Here is a 16,818-nt window from a genome sequence, read left to right as displayed (position 1 = left end):
ATCTTAAATTCAACGTATATTCAATTAGGATTTAAGATGCCACTTAGTACTATGGTCTAGTGGTATTTCTCTTTACTTGTAAATGAGAGGTTTTAGGTTCGATTTTCGCCAAATGTGAATTTGAACCACAATAAGCCTATTGTGAGGCTGAGCCCTCATAAATATTCAATTAATTTCTATGATTTATTGCCACTTGTGTCCAAATGCAATTCAAATCTCCCTTGTTGTTGACCAAAAAAAAAAAAACTCTCTTAAAAAAAAAAGGAATTTATTGAGAAAGTTTTCTGAAATAGTATTTGAATTAAACTAATAAGATGAATAGTAATTTATTGAAATAAAAATTACAAAAATGTTTTATATATGTGGCTACTGAGTTTCCTGTGATATCTAGGTAATTACTAATTTTCTCTCTTGGAATAATGCTACTTTTGTATCTGGATTCGTAGACGTTTAACTTGGAAAAAGAAAATCACAATTGTGAGGAAATACATGGAATTTGAGAAAAAGAGGATCTCAATTTTATGATTTACTTTTATGAGAATTTGTTATCCATATATATAGATATATTGTCATATAGTCTAGTGTATTTCTCAAACCATTCATATTGTTATCAAAATTTGTGGTTTAATTTTTCCATCCTTTGGTAAAAAATGCAGGAAGGATTGGTTAGCCTTTTGATGATTAGTGTTGCATTGTCTCAGTTGATTGATATTGGATATAGTGAAACAAGATATAATGTTCTTGATTATGGTGCAATTGGAGATGGCCAAACGGATGATTCCGAGGTAACTTCTCTTGTTACTTTCTTTTCATTTTCGTATATGTTTTATAGTTATGTTTTTGTATGGTTCTCTTCATGAAGTATTGGAAGGGGTTGTATATTTTTAATGGAATGATACGAGGTAATGCAACACATATTCTCTTGTTTTTAGTCTCCTTGAATGGTTCATGAATTTTGGTAACGCACCCATACTAAAATCGCCACACTACTAATTCAGACTATAAGTTTTACGCAAAAAATAACTTCTTAGTGAATAGTCTCTGGCGACATAAGTATTGCGGAACGAAAATGCCGTGATAATTTTATTTTCTTTTTTCATTTTACATTCTCTTACTCCTTTAGTTAGGGAAAACTGAACCTAATTATGGACCATTGTTCTACTTGATATAGGCTTTTGTAAAAGCATGGAAAGCTGCATGCGGAACAGCTGAAGCTGGTGACTTAACAACACTCATTGTACCTCCAGAAACATTCTCATTGCAGCCTGTGATATTTGCAGGCCCTTGCACTTCTAAGACAATGCATTTTGTGGTACACCTAACAAGGACATGCTATTTCTTCATCTTTTAATTTCCATTTGTTGCTTCTTTTTCATCATCCGTGGCTAATGACCTTTAACTACGTGAAAGTCGTATTATTGTTATTACCGACCATTGCATCCAGGAGTCAGGACTAAAATTTTTGATAATGGTGTAAATTTTCCTTGATTTCGTATTGGTTGCGGGGAATAGGTCCTAGGGAATGTGGTGGCACCCAAAACGCTGGATGCATGGAAGGAGTGCCCATCACATGGCTGGCTCGAATTTGTAGGTGTGACCAATCTCATAATCAATGGTTCAGGAACAATCGACGGCCAGGGTTCAGCTTGGTGGAGGAATGAGAAGAACTGCAAAAGACCAAAGGTTAGTTGATTTCGCCAATTTACGGACCAAATAGGTGGTTGAAATTCATTATTTAATCATTTAAATACACAAAATTGACACTTATCGACACACTTTGTGATGTGCGCATACCCACCGTTATAGACCTTATATTAAAAAGTATACAAGCAGCGGCGGAGCCAGGAATTTAAAGCGATGGGGTCAAAATATAGTTTTAAAAAATCCATCATACTTTCATTTATAATTGTCCACGACATGTTCTCATATTTTGGAAACATCGTATCACAACATTATTATCAATGGAATCAAATACATCTTTCTTAATGTACACAATCAATCTATCATTCAACCATTAATCACCCATCTTATTAAGATGTGGATTCTTCATAATTTTCATCACCGAAAAAACTTTTTCAACTGAAGCAGTCGCAACAGTTAAAATCAGTGCTAATTTCACTAGCAAGTACACCAAGGGATATTGTCTCTTCCTCTTTGTCTCCATCAACTTTTGTGCAAAGCTACTAATTCCTTTCAATACAGAAAACTCATTATGCAAACGACATAGCTTTGTTAAATTAAAAACGTATTAATTAAAAAATTATTTTTTACTTTTTTAGGGATAAGTTTAGAAAAGGATAAGTTTACAAGTAAAAGGTTATTGGGATAAGTTTACAAGGCAGCGTGCTGCTGCAATGCTGCTGTTGCAGTGCTGCTATACAGGTTCATAAAATTTTCAAAGGGATAACTTGACAAGGTTAGTAGGGTCAAGGGATGCCAATGCCCCCTCATTGGATCCGCTAGTGTATACAAGTAAATATATTAATTTCGTGTGTCTAATAACATTACTCTTATTGCAAGTGGTAAGAGCATACCTCCCTCTATGCTCAGTTTCCTATGTTTCGATTCTCCTACCCTAGTGTTGCTTGTATCAAATAAAATCATTACTCGTACATGATAGCATATGAATTTGTTTGTATCTTTTTATTATAATTTTATATTACTCAATTAAATTTTGATTTATTACAATTACTGCAGGGTATAAACTTTCACAAATGTGATAATCTTGAGTTAAATCTACTTACTCATGTAAATAGCCCAGGAGCTCATATTGGTATAAACCAGTGCAACAACATCGATATCCACCATCTTACTATAAGTGCACCTGAAGATAGTCCAAACACTGATGGAATTGACATCTCAAACTCTACCCATGTCAATATTCACGACACTTATATTGGAACTGGTAATTAATTTAAATTTGATTTATTTTGTAAGCAAGCATATGTAGCCAAATCAATTTCTTTGCATTTTGTTAACAGGAGCTGACTGTATAGCTATCCACACTGGCTCTTCCGATGTCAACATTACCAACATTGCATGCGGACCAGGCCATGGAATTAGGTTTATCCAAAATAACCACAGAAGATAGTGTTATGTGAATTTTATTGACAACGTACTAATTAGATGTTGAGCATCTAAAAATTAAGTTAAAATTCTTTTTATGAACAGTGTGGGAAGCTTAGAATCGCACGGGGCTTATGAAGCCGTGGGAAATATTTACGTGAAAGGTTCTAGTTTCAACAGAACTCAAAACGGAGCAAGAATCAGGACATGGCCGGTAAAATTAATTACAACTATGTAATCGAAAAGAATTCCAGTGTGTGTGTGTGTGTGTGTGTGTGTGTATAGTTAGTAAATATAATTTCAGTCTCTAATTAAATTAACATACATTTTACTCGTTTTCTGTGCTTGATCGATTCACTGATATCATCCTTGTTAATTTTCACAGGGAGGATCTGGGTATGTCAAGAATATAACTTTTGAGGACATCACACTTACTGCAGCTAAAAACCCCATCATCATCGACCAATTTGATTGTGATGATAAACACGGTTGCACAAATAAGGTATTTTGCTTTAAATATTCTTTCTTTAATTTGAAGTGTTGGTTCAATAATCAAAACTGTGAACCTGTATTCACATTCAAACATGGCATGTAAAACATTCCACGTTAATTACCACATAGTCTAATAAGATAAAATATTTTCACGGATATTTTTACCAGGTTAACACATTTAGACATGTTATTAGTATCATTGTGTAGACACTATATGCTTCCGCACACTGTAAAATGAAAAGAAATAAAGTAGACGAGAAAATAAGGCAAGGTCTAAGTTCTAATCCTGCTTTTTTGACCTAATCCTACATTTTTCTGCCCTAATTAATTATCATGCTTCTTTTCCCTAGTGCTACACCAGTGCCCTAATCCTACATTAAACAATTACATACATAGTCTAATAAGAGAAAAATTCACGGTTTATAGTTGTTGACACGGGCTTGACTTGTTCCGAATGTTGATGATTACCACAGACCTTATCAGCTGTGTCGGTGAGCAATGTGAGATATATTGGTTTTGAAGGAACCTGTGGTAACGGGGAGGCGATTGTGTTGAACTGCAGCCAGATTTCAGGCTGTCAAAACATCGTTATTGAACATGTTAACATCACCTCTGCGGTTCCTGGGAAGAAGGTTTATGCAACCTGCAAACATGCAAAAGGAACTTGCACTGACACTAATGTGCCCGTATCTTGCCTCAAGGGAAATCCAAACTCAATTGCTCCATAGCTTCAACGTCACCTAACCCTAATGTTGTACTTCCTTGTGACCGTGTAATAAGAGACTTATTGTACTCTCTCTTTTTGTTGGAGGAAGTTTTCAATGTGTAAGAGTTAATTCTGGCAAAAATTAATATACTGCAATAAGCAACACACATAACTCAATAATTCACGTATGTTAATTGTCTTATAGAGATTAAATGGGAAATGGAAGCACATGTGAATTGGTATAGATTAGAGAACATGGCTGGAAAATAAAACCAAAACACCCTTTAATTTACTAGAAGAAGGAGAACTTTACCATTTTTCTGATTTATTGGACCAAAATAAGCAAGCCATCACATGGAGGGCTGTTTATCATGTGCAAACACTGATATGCTTTTAAGCACCATACACTGTAAAACGAAAAGAAACAAAATAAAATAGAAAATAAGGCCAGTTCTAAGTTCTAATTAATTATCAAGCTTTTTTGACCTAGTCCATTTTTTCTGTGAATTTGCTTCTTGCCCTAATCAGACACTAATTTTTGTTAATTATCGTGTTTCCTTTCCCTAACGCTACACTAGTGCCCTAATCCTACATTAAACAATCACACGATACATACATGATTTTCTTTATACACACAAGACTTTTACGATCACAAATAATACATAAAAATTTGCGATCACAAATAATACTTATAAATCAACTCCTAAAGTACAAAGACAGGTTCACAAATAAAACACAAGATGTACTTTCCCAATTCTAATCTTGATTTCTCATGGCTGTCCATACTACTAGAGTGCAAATTAATTAAATTATATTGGTACCTTAATGCAAAGACCAAAATGGGTTAAGTTTTTAAACATACCAAAAATAATACAAAAAAATTACTCTCAAGTTGTAAGACAAGTGTACAAATATTTGTAAAGGTTGGAAGCCTAGAAGTCCCACAGATTATTTTTTGGATCACCGACTTTGCTTTGATGTACAGTTTTCACTTGGGATAAAAAAAAATTATAATAAACATGGTAGAGCAAATAAGGTATTTTGATTTATATATTATTTCTTTAATTTGAAGTGTTTATCAATTATTCAATATGGATGGTTATTTATAGGGTAATTAATGTTATTTTTCATTAAGTTGTCAAAACTATGGACCTGTACCTGTATTCACATTCAAACATGGCAATGTAAAACTTTCCACGTTACCAAAGTCTAAAAGAGAGCATAATTTCGCGGTTTATATTTGTTGACATGGGCTTATCATTATCTCTTTTTGTTGGAGGAAGTTTTCGATGTGTAAGAGTTAATTTTGGCAAAAGTTGATAATAAGGGGAGAGATGTACTGCAATAAGCAACACACCTAACCCAATAATTTACGTATGTTAATTGTCTTAAACAGATTAAAGGTTGGAAGTCCTCACTCGAGATAGAAGTCCTAAGGATCATTTCTTGGGTCACCGCTTTGATTTAATATACAGTTAACTCGAGTACCCAACTGTCTCACGTAATACCACGTTATATAATATAAATTTAAAAAGTTTTTGTATGATTGATGGGAATTAGTCTGACATTAATGTGTACTAAAGAACAAATTAGATTGATTGGATACAGATTAAAGATTGGAAGTCGTCACTCGAGATAGAAGTCCTACAGATCATTTCTTGGGTCACCAGCTTTGGTTTAATATACAGTTTAACCTGGTATTAAGAAAAATACGTTACTATCTCATGTAATACTACGTTATACAATACAAACTTACAAACTTTTTGCATGATGGACGAGAATTAATCTGACATCAATGTATACTAAATGACAACTTAAATTGACTGAATTGGGCGCTACGTGTGAATATCACTCCTAATTACATTCTACTATTAGATCGGGTCATTATGGTGTACTTGGTCGATCTAAGTCTTTCATATTATATTAAAAAATACTTTTCCGGTTTTTCTAGGATTACATGCACATGATTACCATGCACTAGTCTGACGGTGTCTATAAATATTAAGCCCTAACATACAAGCTGAACACGCATTCTCCTAAAATCCCAAATCAATTAAGCAAACAGAATACTGATGAAGTTTCTTTGGGTTGTACTACTCATCACCCTTTCTGCACTTGGGGAGGGAAACACAACCCCCAACCAAGCATGCAACCCCAACGACCTCAAAGGCCTAAGCAATTTCAAGGCTGGGATTCCCATCGACACCTCCAGCCGCCTAGCGATGTGGGTTGGCGGCGGTTGCTGCGAGTGGCAAGGCATTACTTGTGACAACAGGACCGGCAGAGTGATTGGAATCAGCCTTCCAGCGTGGATCACAAAAGATGATGAACCTTTCCTCGCCCGTATGGTAGGCACTCTCTCTCCTTCAATAAATCTCATTTCATTCCTTGAAGTCCTGAATCTTGGTGGGAACTCTGACCTCACCGGAAACATCCCAGAACTCATCCTTCCGAACCTCCAAAGGCTTTACCTCTATTCAAACAGTTTCTATGGACCTGTGCCTGATTCAATTGCAAGCTTGACGCGTTTAGTAAGTTTGGATCTTCATAACAACTCTCTGAGTGGTCACATACCGCAGGGAATTGGTCAATTGCAAGTCTTGCAAGACCTTGATTTTTCAAACAATTTTTTGTCTGGTAAACTTCCCTCTTCCATGGCTAATCTGTCTGCCATTAGAAATCTAGGGTTGGACTCTAATTTTCTTGAGGGGCCAATCACATTTCTGTCGATCTCTCCGAAAATGTCTCATCTCCGGCTTATAAGGCTGCAGGATAATAGTCTTACTGGAAAAATTCCAAAATTCATTGGCCAACTCCCACAGCTTGAACACCTCCTCCTCTCTCGGAATATGATTGAAGGACCACTCCCTTCTGAGATGTCTTCTCTTAAACATCTCGAAACACTCGATGTTTCTTTCAACCCATTGAGGCTCTCTGCCATCCCGAAATGGCTCCCAGAGTTGCCGTCACTTCTTCGGATTTTCTTGGCGGGGTGCGAAATCCAGGGAGAAATTCCAGAGCTCTTTCCAAGTGCAATACAAGAATTGGACTTATCAGCCAACAATCTCACCGGAAGCATTCCTACACGCTTTGGAGATGAAAACTTTCAAATGCTCTTCTCATTGAACCTATCCAAGAACGCACTCGTTTCAAACATCCCTGTGTCAATTGGAAACTTGAAAAGGTTGATATGGCTTGACCTTCACGCCAACAAACTATCTTCCAACTTACCAGAGGCGTTGGGAAATCTGATCAAGCTGACCAAGCTCGAGCTGCAGCAAAACCAGTTTTCCGGAAAAATTCCAATCGAGTTTTTGAAGCTGAAGGATTTGTTGAAATTTGATGCATCGGACAATCTTCTGGAGGGGAAAATCCCGGAAGGCAAACCATTCAGTGACTTCCCGAAAAGCTCCTACTCCGGAAACAAAGGCTTATGCGGAAAGCCTCTCCCTCCCTGTAAAAAGACTTGAAGGCCTCCTATCTACGTAGCTAAATAACTTTTCTTTCGTACATGCTCAGGTTTATGGTACGTTAAATATTAAGCATCGGCATTTAAGTAGTTAGAAAACTGAAGGATGCTTGTTGCCTCAGTTCACTGGAGATTATGAGTCTATAAAACTACACAAAAGATGACACAATTTCTTCTTGATTTGAAGTGTATTAATGGTTGAATACGAGATTTACATTGTCCCATCATTTACAGGGTGTCAAAGGGGATCTTGGATCAACCCTAGTTGGTGGTAGTTCATGTAGTCAATTCCGTTTAATCGTATACAACATAAGATCTGCTCCGGCAACTCTTCGGGTTTGTTTCCCTGTTTCGAAATGCAAATATAAGATATAGATGAACAACTCCAAAAGGCCAGCAAAAGAAAGAATTAAGGGATTGATAATGGAAGTTTAACTTGCTACTGGGAAAAATTACCTGAATCGTGAGCCCGACATCCAAAATGCAGTGCTTCAGTCTATCTAGGAACGCTTCAAACCCTTTCCTAGAGATATAACTAAATCTGTGCATATCCAAATCAATCTCGAGGTAGTTTTCTCCCTGAAATCCATTACAGTTAGCAAGAAAAGAAACACTTAAGAAGCCATATAAATCGAAGGCGAATTTGGAAGACTGAAGTCAAAAATTAAAGTAATCCAGACAGGCTCACCATGTAAAATTCATGTTGAGGACGAGAAAGAACCGGCTTTTCATTGTAAGCCTGCATAAGTTTCCGCTCTGGTGCACTCAAGTGAAGATCTTCCACATTAGCAACACGTCCCAAAATTTTCAACCTTTCTCGAAAGGATGCAATTGTGTCCACAGGAAAACCTTTGACCTTTTCTACTTCATCGTCAATTACCCTCTGGCATGAAAATAGGCATGAGCGTGAATTAAAAAAAAGTTTACGCAATCTGCTGGGATGAATCACCCAGCATCATCTCTGATGGAAAAGATATTTCCAAAACAAAAGGTTCGGTATGAAATGGGACTACAACGAAAACTTCAAAAGGCTCCATCTTACTCTGATATTTTCTTGAAAATTAGGTGGAAGTTCTTTAACGTACATATCGTTAACCTTAAAGTACAAAACAAAATTCATTCCTTCTCCATCCGTCTCACCCTGAAAAATTGCGGCAGGATACAAGGGTACCTGTAGAATCAATGAGAAGGACATTTTTTAACATCTGAATAAGTTTTACACATATCTAGAAAGCAAAATCAACTGAATCTCATTAACTAGCCAGAAGGTATCTAAACTAACTACTCATCTTGAACTCAATTTGAGAACCTAGCCTGAAAATTGTTGTCACAGGTGGCAGGGTACAAGTCCTCAACCGTTACAGCTTATTGGTTATTATTCAACTTATATTCTGAATCCGAGCTGGATAGTCTGAATCCGCACAAGGAGTTAAGTTGTCATAGGCGCTTAAAAATTATATTACCTGACAAATTTAAAGACGGACAACTGTGCATACAGAGAGCAATACAAAAGGAGAGAGGCGGGGGGAGGAGAGAGAGATCAAACTTACCTGTACATTTACAACAAGAACAGCGGGAAGATCTCCAGAAGAATTAACAACAGGCAGTTCCACAAAGCGAGCTATATGATCTATTTTTCGCTGAGATAAAAATACATCAAGACCAAATGGATAATATGCAGCATAGCTGGGAGCATGCTCCTTCTTTCTGTCCCTGCAATAAAGAAGATCAAATTCAATGGTCAATTGGAAAAGTAGCTTGGCAACAAAGATCTACACAGGTAAATCTCAAATTTTGAATATAGTGAATCTTATATGTTAAAAAAGTGTGCCAATTACGATCAATATTTTACTACTGATTATTTTAATATAAAAAAGTGTGAATGTAGCCCTATATGAATGTACATATGTACATGTACAAGTTCTCAAACTAAATGAACACTTTACTCTGCGAATCTTACCTAAAGTAATTCGGCCCCCGAACTTTGAAAGAATTTGGCTCAATATGTGACCAGGAATCAAACATTTTCTTATCTATAGGGCAAAAAGGAACTTGAGAACCTGCTATTGGTCTTTGCAGAAGCATCTTCGAGGAAACTGGAAATATGCGTAAAAAAACAAAAGGTTAAAGGAATTACAATTGGATATGTTTGCACTAGACTAAAGAGTCGGAATGCTTACAATGTATGAACGCTAAGAACTACCATCAAACAATATAACATTTACTTAACTAACAATCTACGACCAATTTAGGGAATAACCAAGAGAGATACTACTCAACAAAGTAGGATGATGAGAATAACGAAAATTTACTACAAGATTATAGATGACAGTAAATCTTAAAGGAATAAGCGGCGCAAGGACAGGTTTCATGAATAACAAGGTTGCAGCTAAAGACTAAAGAAAATGCACACTCAAAATAATAATGATGGCAAAGAAATGAATCCCATGCGTGTTTACCATTTGCATGCCATATTAGCTTATCAAAAGATAGTTCTAGTTCTTACATAAACTTGCATTGGGATGTCCTTCTTTCCATTTAAAGGGAAGTTTTATGGCAGCTTTTTTCCTTGCACTTGGTGGGCTAGAACTCAGTGACCTTCTCTTTTCAACAGGGGGAACAGTTGAAGCAAGAAAAGGCAGACAGGTGCTTGGAAGAATCCCACAATTGTCCAATATTCCTTCCTCCTTGGGAGAAGATTCATCGACAGAGGAGGATATTTCATCGAGGAACACAGGTTGATTTGCTTCAGTTGTCGAATGTCCATCAACGTTATTAGCATTCATGATATGATTATTGCTCTTTTGAGAAACCACACTAACAGGGTTGTTTGCAGAATCCCCTGGTTTATGTATCTGATCAGTAGAGGAGGCATGCAGGTCATTAACATTATACTGTTCACAATTGGCATCTCTTACTGACGAATTGCTTGATACAGACACGCGTTCAAATCCATTTAGAGATAACACCTCTGCAAATAAAGATATTTTAGTAATTCAAACCTAAAGACATCAAATTAAGAAAAAAAAAATTGAAAAACAATACAATATCACTGAAATTAGACATCGGTAAAACTTTACCATCCTGAACACTATGGAAATCTTCATCGCATTCTTCGGACTCAAATATTGCAACCGGATCAAACCATGAGTCCTCACTACTTTCTGCGGACGCCATCATATTTTTAACGATAATCAGAAACTATGGACGTAGAGGAAATTACAGTACAATGCAATTTGAGAATTACAATGTTAAGAAAAACAAAAATGCCACCAAAACACTGACTAGTTTGTCACTAAAAAACTAAGACAACACAATTTTCAGCAGCAACAAATGCACAAGCAATTGCTTCTTGCTGCATATCAAGCATCAACCAACTCCAAGACAGATTTTCGGAGACGGATTCACATAAAGACTCTACATTTTCCAGAAAATCATAGCTTAAATTAAAAAATTGGTGGTTCTCAAAGAAAATTATAGCTTGTTCTGCGGTCAATTGCTCTATCTCAATTATGAGGTTCTTAATTAGTATCTTAATTACTCACATTATTTTAATTATCAAGAAAATTACTATCAAGAAAGCTCAAATTTTCCCATAAACAATACAATTCAGCCAAACAAGAAAATCCCAGAACTAAATTCCAGAAAATAACTCAGTTCCAAACAAAAAGGTCCAAAATTTCATCATTTTACAACTTCTAATAACAGAGCATTCTAGAGAGAGATGAAAAAATGGACCTTGGAAAGTGGGGTTGTTGAACGTGGAGCGATCAGGCGGGGCGGACCGATCAAACTTGTCCGGCGATCCCTCGGACAATCGACCGGCCCGACCCGGAGACTGTTTAGCCCGCCCGTCTCTCCTCCTCTTCCGGGTCCTCTTCCGCTTCGACGAGCTCAGTCTCCCTCCGACGCACCCCTCCGGCTTCGACACGCACGCCCCCATAACCCCCTCCCTCCCTCACTCTCCGGCTCAGATATCAACAAAACAACCGTCGCCAATTCACCATAACATAATTATAGAGAGAGAGAGAGAAACAAGAGAGAGAAAGAAAGTGAGCTGGAAGGAGTTACCGTTTGTTTGTTGGTTGTTGGTTTTTTTGTTTGTTGGAAGCAAAAGGTTGAGGCGGAAGCTTTAATGGCGGGCAGAGTCAAATAAAAGGAAGGACAAAGGTGGGAGGGAGGCAGCGAGCGACGGCGTTAAGGCATCTCTAAACAGGTGGGTGGTGGGGTTGGGGGCGGGACCCGCGACCAAAATGATTTGACACGTGGCGCTATGTGGTTTTACCTGACCCGGGAACGTGTGGGTATTCACCGTCTCTGTGGGATCTCTGTGTGTGTTTCGACGCTGCCGTTCAGCTTACGTTGTCCCGTAATTTTACGTTGAACGTTGTGCCGTTAGACTCACGTAAATAACGAGTTTGATTTATTTATAACTGAATTAATGTGGAAATTAGTTTTAAGTGTCGCTTCCTGATATCGTTGTATTAAAAGAGACACGTTACAATAACTTGATTAGGTCTCTCTCCAACCACATCTCATATACAAGTATAAGACTACTTATTTTGATCCCATCTGACTATACGTGGCCCTTCAATCCGGTCACTCAATAGTGCATCCCACGTATAATGACGTCTTGTAATTTATACGTAAACATAAATATCTAACTATAAAAATAAATTATTTTTAACGGTAAGGATTGAAGCAGTATTCTTTGTTCCATTTGATTTTTTTTTTCTTTCCGCTCTAATAATGAGTCCAACGAAACGTCGTAGTCTCATAGATAATATAAAGTTGTGCTACAGTTCCTCGACAATTACACTAAGGTCGGCTGGCCTATATCTACCAGTATCATTTGTCATTTTAACCATAAATAATAATATTATTAGAAAAAATTAAAAAAATCATTTGTTATTTTAATTATAAATAATAATAATATTATCTCTTAATAACATAGGAAAAGAGAAAGAAAAATAGATAAAAGAGAAACAAACAAAAAGGGAAACCCATTTTAATAATTTAACCTTTTGTTTTGTCCACTCATTCTTCACCTATCAAAATTGATATTTTCCCTCCTCTAAAAGATGAAAGATTTGCTTTTGATACTCGATAAACAAAATATAAATTAAAATAAAATCCATGCTTTTATCGTTTTATTTTATGTTTGGAATTGTATAATATCATGACGGTGTTATCCACACACTATATTTTAACTTTTACATATCTTTCGTAATTTTCAACTTTCGAATCAAATAAACTGGAGAGGATCAAAGGATAAAATTAAACAAAAGATTGTGTAAAAAGTAAAAAAATGTGTAGATAACGCAATCTAATATTATGCTCACTTATACAATTTTGTTCTTTATATTTGTGAGCATGCAGAACAAAAATGTAATTTGCACGGTGAAGAAAAATTATTGTAATATTTTAGTTTTATTGTACCAAGACATTAATTTTAAATTTTATTGTACCAAACCACTAATTCTTTATTTATTATTCAAGGTCAAATTGTTCAATATAAATTTTTAGTTGAATAAACTTTTGTATCATAAATAATATTAACAACGGCATTAAGATTGTTTATCTTCTTTTATTCGAAAAGTTTTCGTTATAACTTTTTTGTTTTATATAAAAAAATTGAATAATTGCAAGTGACATTTTACCACTGTAGTAAAAGAGCTGAGCTCTTGCATAACAGCATAAATTTGAATCTCATATATAGCTAATATAACCTCTAATTTAACAAAATCTATAATTTGACAAAAAAAAAATTTGAATAATTAATCTTGAAAAGTACAACCCATGTCACTCATTTTAAATGTATTATATGCACTGATAAAATATCTAAATTACCAGTCATATAATACACATTTCACTTTCGAGTTTGGTACTAAATTATATATTTTTTAATAAAATAAATAAAAAACATGTGCATTGAAAAATAAAAAATCAAAAACAAGATACAAATATAAAGGGACATGTAATGTTAAAGAAACTAAATTTGTATATAAAGTTTTGGAAATTAAAAGACATAAAAGTTGATAATTGATTTATTACTTAAACATTTATAAATATGCTTATTTCAATTGGTTGCGCATTATTTAATTTGTAAATTTAATCTTTAACATTATTCATAAAAGGACATGTTGGATGGAAGACTAGTCTACTGCCATATATTGTGGCGTGGGTGACGTGACGGGGGCCCACGTGGCAGCTGTGAAGAGAGTTTTAAACCAATAAGCAAATAATCAAATAATGAATTACAAAGGTCGACACGAAACACTAAAATTAGTAAACTCCATGAGGAACGTTCGTGCATGTCCCGGATAGCAACAGCTTTAAAAACTTAAAGGGTTTATTCGGCAGTATTTTTAAAATAATTGAAAATGTTTTGTGTGAAAATGATCTTGGAGTCAATTTTTAATAAAAATTCAAATATATTATGTAAAATCACTTGAAGTTCTTCTTAAAAATAGTACATAATCGATGTTTCTTACAAAAAACACTTGAATTGCTTCTAAAACTGAAAAATATTTTCACTAAAAACGTATTCAGATTTTAAAGACATTTCCAAAAAGAGTCATAATAATACTATATCATCAATTTTTCTAGAAGATGAACAACAAGAAGATATTTGACACAGGATATATGGGACCTTTGCCTTAGGTGGTGGGGATTGGGACTGGGAATGCACTGCACGTCCTTCAAATGCTTTGCTTGCCACAACTATTTCATCAATCAATTCCCACACCTTTGAAATTTGAATTTAGTGAGAGAAATTAGCTTTTGTTTCATGTAATGACGGAACCAGAATTCAATGTTTAAGAAAATCATTATATTGGTTTTTAAATTCTATTATGCAAATGCAGTAAAATATATCACACAGGTCGCAAATTTAAAACACTTTGTGTCACTTCATATTTTTTATAATATTAACATGATAATAAATATTAAATTATGATGTAACAAATAATGTAAAAATTCAAAAGAGTCAGAATAGCATTTCCATTGAAAATAATATTGGAGTGCGCGTTACTCCAAAAGATTTAGGTGGGTCTATCTGCCCCGTCGACGACAGGCTGGATAAAGCCTGAACATTTTGTTTGTTTCCATCTACTTTATCCTTTGGGATCAACTTTTTTTTAGTCTTACACGGATTCGAAATTTATGGAAGCACGGAAATTGAAAATTAATATTTGGACATACAATTTACATAATTCCTACCAACCTAAACATAGAATCAAGTTATTTTAACGTATTTAGAACGGATTATTCTATTGTTGTTAGAAAATTATTTAATCTTTTCAAAAGCAATTTTAAACAAGAATCGACCTTAATCTCTTACGACTTTTACAGATAATTTATGTGTGGGTATGTAATGTATTCAAATCTCCACAACCAAAGTAAAAGAAAGGAGAAAAATCTCTACAACCAAAGAGATAAGAAAACAAGTGAAAGTTCAAAGGGAATGGCCGTATCACATTCATATGGCCAAACCAAAGTTGACCAATGTTAAAGTTAGGGGAGGGGCCATTAATTGTCATCTGGGAAGTAGTTAAGTAGTTGATTCAAGTGCCGTCCAGGTAAATCTGCACGCCAACTTATGTTGCATCTAGGTTTTACCTTCTGTACGTCTTATTACAAACACCGATCCAACAATCTTCACACTTCGTACATCGCCCATGAACCCATCATTTCATCAACATATGATTTACTAATACCTTCGGAGGGAGAACGAGAGAAACCTAAATGCAATTTTAACATAGCAATATTTAAACTTATCACGTATAGTTATGTATTTTAATCTGTACACGTAACATCATGCAATAAATTTGTACTATCATCACTTTAATATCTTAGTTACATCTAAGTCCTCTTTAAACGAGTTAATTGCTCAACTACATGAATTTCTGGTATCTTCGATATCATCACCCTAACGTCTTAGACCATCTTCAAAGAAGATGTCGAATTTTGAACATAAAATTTAAATTTTGACATCTTATGTGGCACTTTCATATCTTTTAAAGTTTTGTTCTCCAACCAATATATCAAATTAAATTATTATTTTATTATTTTATAAAATAAATTATTAAACTAATTAAAATTTAATAAAGAACATTTAAAGTTTAATCAGTAATATGTTCATCCTCCTTAATTGAAAAGAAGAAAAAAGTGGGATAATTGTATCAGTCAACTCAACATTAATTATAATAAATGATTAAACTAATTAAAATTTAATAATTAATTAAAAATTACATTTGAAGCTGCTGTCAAATTTGATTGCAACCTCTTTTGATGTCAATTTATGTCATCGTCACATAGGATTTGGTACTTCGGTTAGAGAATATTAGTATGGTCTTTTTTTACTGTTATAGCTAATGTGTACATTTTAGCATGCTCTTAGTCACAATTTGTAAGGTTGGGTATCCCTAATGAATTTTGTAACAATGGTCATCAAATTCAACTTAACATTGTTGTCTCCAAGGAAAACCAGACAACTGGAGTTTAAAATATATAACTTCCTAGGCTTGGATTTTATAACACTATCGCCGAGCTCATAGATTAGGATTTGAATTTGAAACTAATAATAATATAAAAAATATTTTAAAAAATGGAAAGGAAAAAAAAACCAAAGAAGAAATACATGGTCAGCCCAAAAATTAATCAAGGTGGGCTGAAGCCAACATGGCCCAACCTGTTCTACATCTACAACACGAACATTTTAAGAAGAAAATGCGTCGACGTTAGGAGAAAAACTTGAGGATTACCTATTTGCTGAAGAAGCTGTGTGGTGGGAGGATCAGTGTGAGCAGAACAATATACAGCATGCTCGAATTGCAACGCCCAAATCTTGGTAATCCTTGAGATTTTAAGATTATGCTTTAGTCTCTTGCATGCTCGTACTTGTATGCTTGTAAACTTTAGTCAAATGTTTAAAATGATAAGGTGGGACTCCCACCGTGGGAGTGTAGACGAACCTAATTCGGAATGTGTAAGGCTTCATCTTGGGTTGTTGAGCACTCTGAATCTATATGCATTGATATTGTGCAATTATCCTGATCATTAGATTACGCAAGAAAGAAATCGA

General features: G+C 35.0%; 3 protein-coding genes across 3 annotated transcripts; 2 read left to right on the top strand and 1 right to left on the bottom strand.

Annotated features, from left to right (window-relative positions):
* The first annotated feature begins 650 nt into the window (after positions 1-650).
* On the top strand, positions 651-4,286 carry LOC137736305 (probable polygalacturonase At3g15720). The gene is made up of 8 exons (XM_068475595.1): positions 651-785; positions 1,172-1,312; positions 1,513-1,683; positions 2,698-2,905; positions 2,982-3,063; positions 3,172-3,280; positions 3,452-3,568; positions 4,032-4,286. The coding sequence occupies exons 1-8, from the start codon at positions 651-653 to the stop codon at positions 4,284-4,286; spliced, it is 1,218 nt and encodes a 405-aa protein (XP_068331696.1).
* A 1,821-nt stretch (positions 4,287-6,107) lies between these two features.
* Positions 6,108-7,750, top strand: LOC137737935 (LRR receptor-like serine/threonine-protein kinase ERL1). Its single transcript, XM_068477523.1, has one exon. The coding sequence runs from the start codon at positions 6,337-6,339 to the stop codon at positions 7,732-7,734; it is 1,398 nt and encodes a 465-aa protein (XP_068333624.1). The 5' UTR covers positions 6,108-6,336; the 3' UTR covers positions 7,735-7,750.
* A 136-nt stretch (positions 7,751-7,886) lies between these two features.
* Positions 7,887-12,008, bottom strand: LOC137737934 (uncharacterized). Its single transcript, XM_068477522.1, has 9 exons — positions 11,472-12,008; positions 10,814-10,897; positions 10,240-10,704; positions 9,694-9,829; positions 9,284-9,446; positions 8,776-8,904; positions 8,422-8,616; positions 8,190-8,312; positions 7,887-8,079 (listed from the first exon to the last, which is right to left on the bottom strand). Exons 1-9 carry the CDS (start codon positions 11,674-11,676, stop codon positions 7,972-7,974), a joined length of 1,608 nt encoding a protein of 535 aa, XP_068333623.1. The 5' UTR covers positions 11,677-12,008; the 3' UTR covers positions 7,887-7,971.
* Positions 12,009-16,818: the final 4,810 nt, after the last annotated feature.

The sequence above is a fragment of the Pyrus communis genome, chromosome 6, assembly GCF_963583255.1.
Source record: "Pyrus communis chromosome 6, drPyrComm1.1, whole genome shotgun sequence".
In the NCBI taxonomy this organism is placed as follows: Eukaryota; Viridiplantae; Streptophyta; class Magnoliopsida; order Rosales; family Rosaceae; genus Pyrus; species Pyrus communis.
The sequence above is the reverse complement of the archived record's forward strand: the minus strand, read 5'-3'. Positions and strand labels throughout refer to the sequence as shown.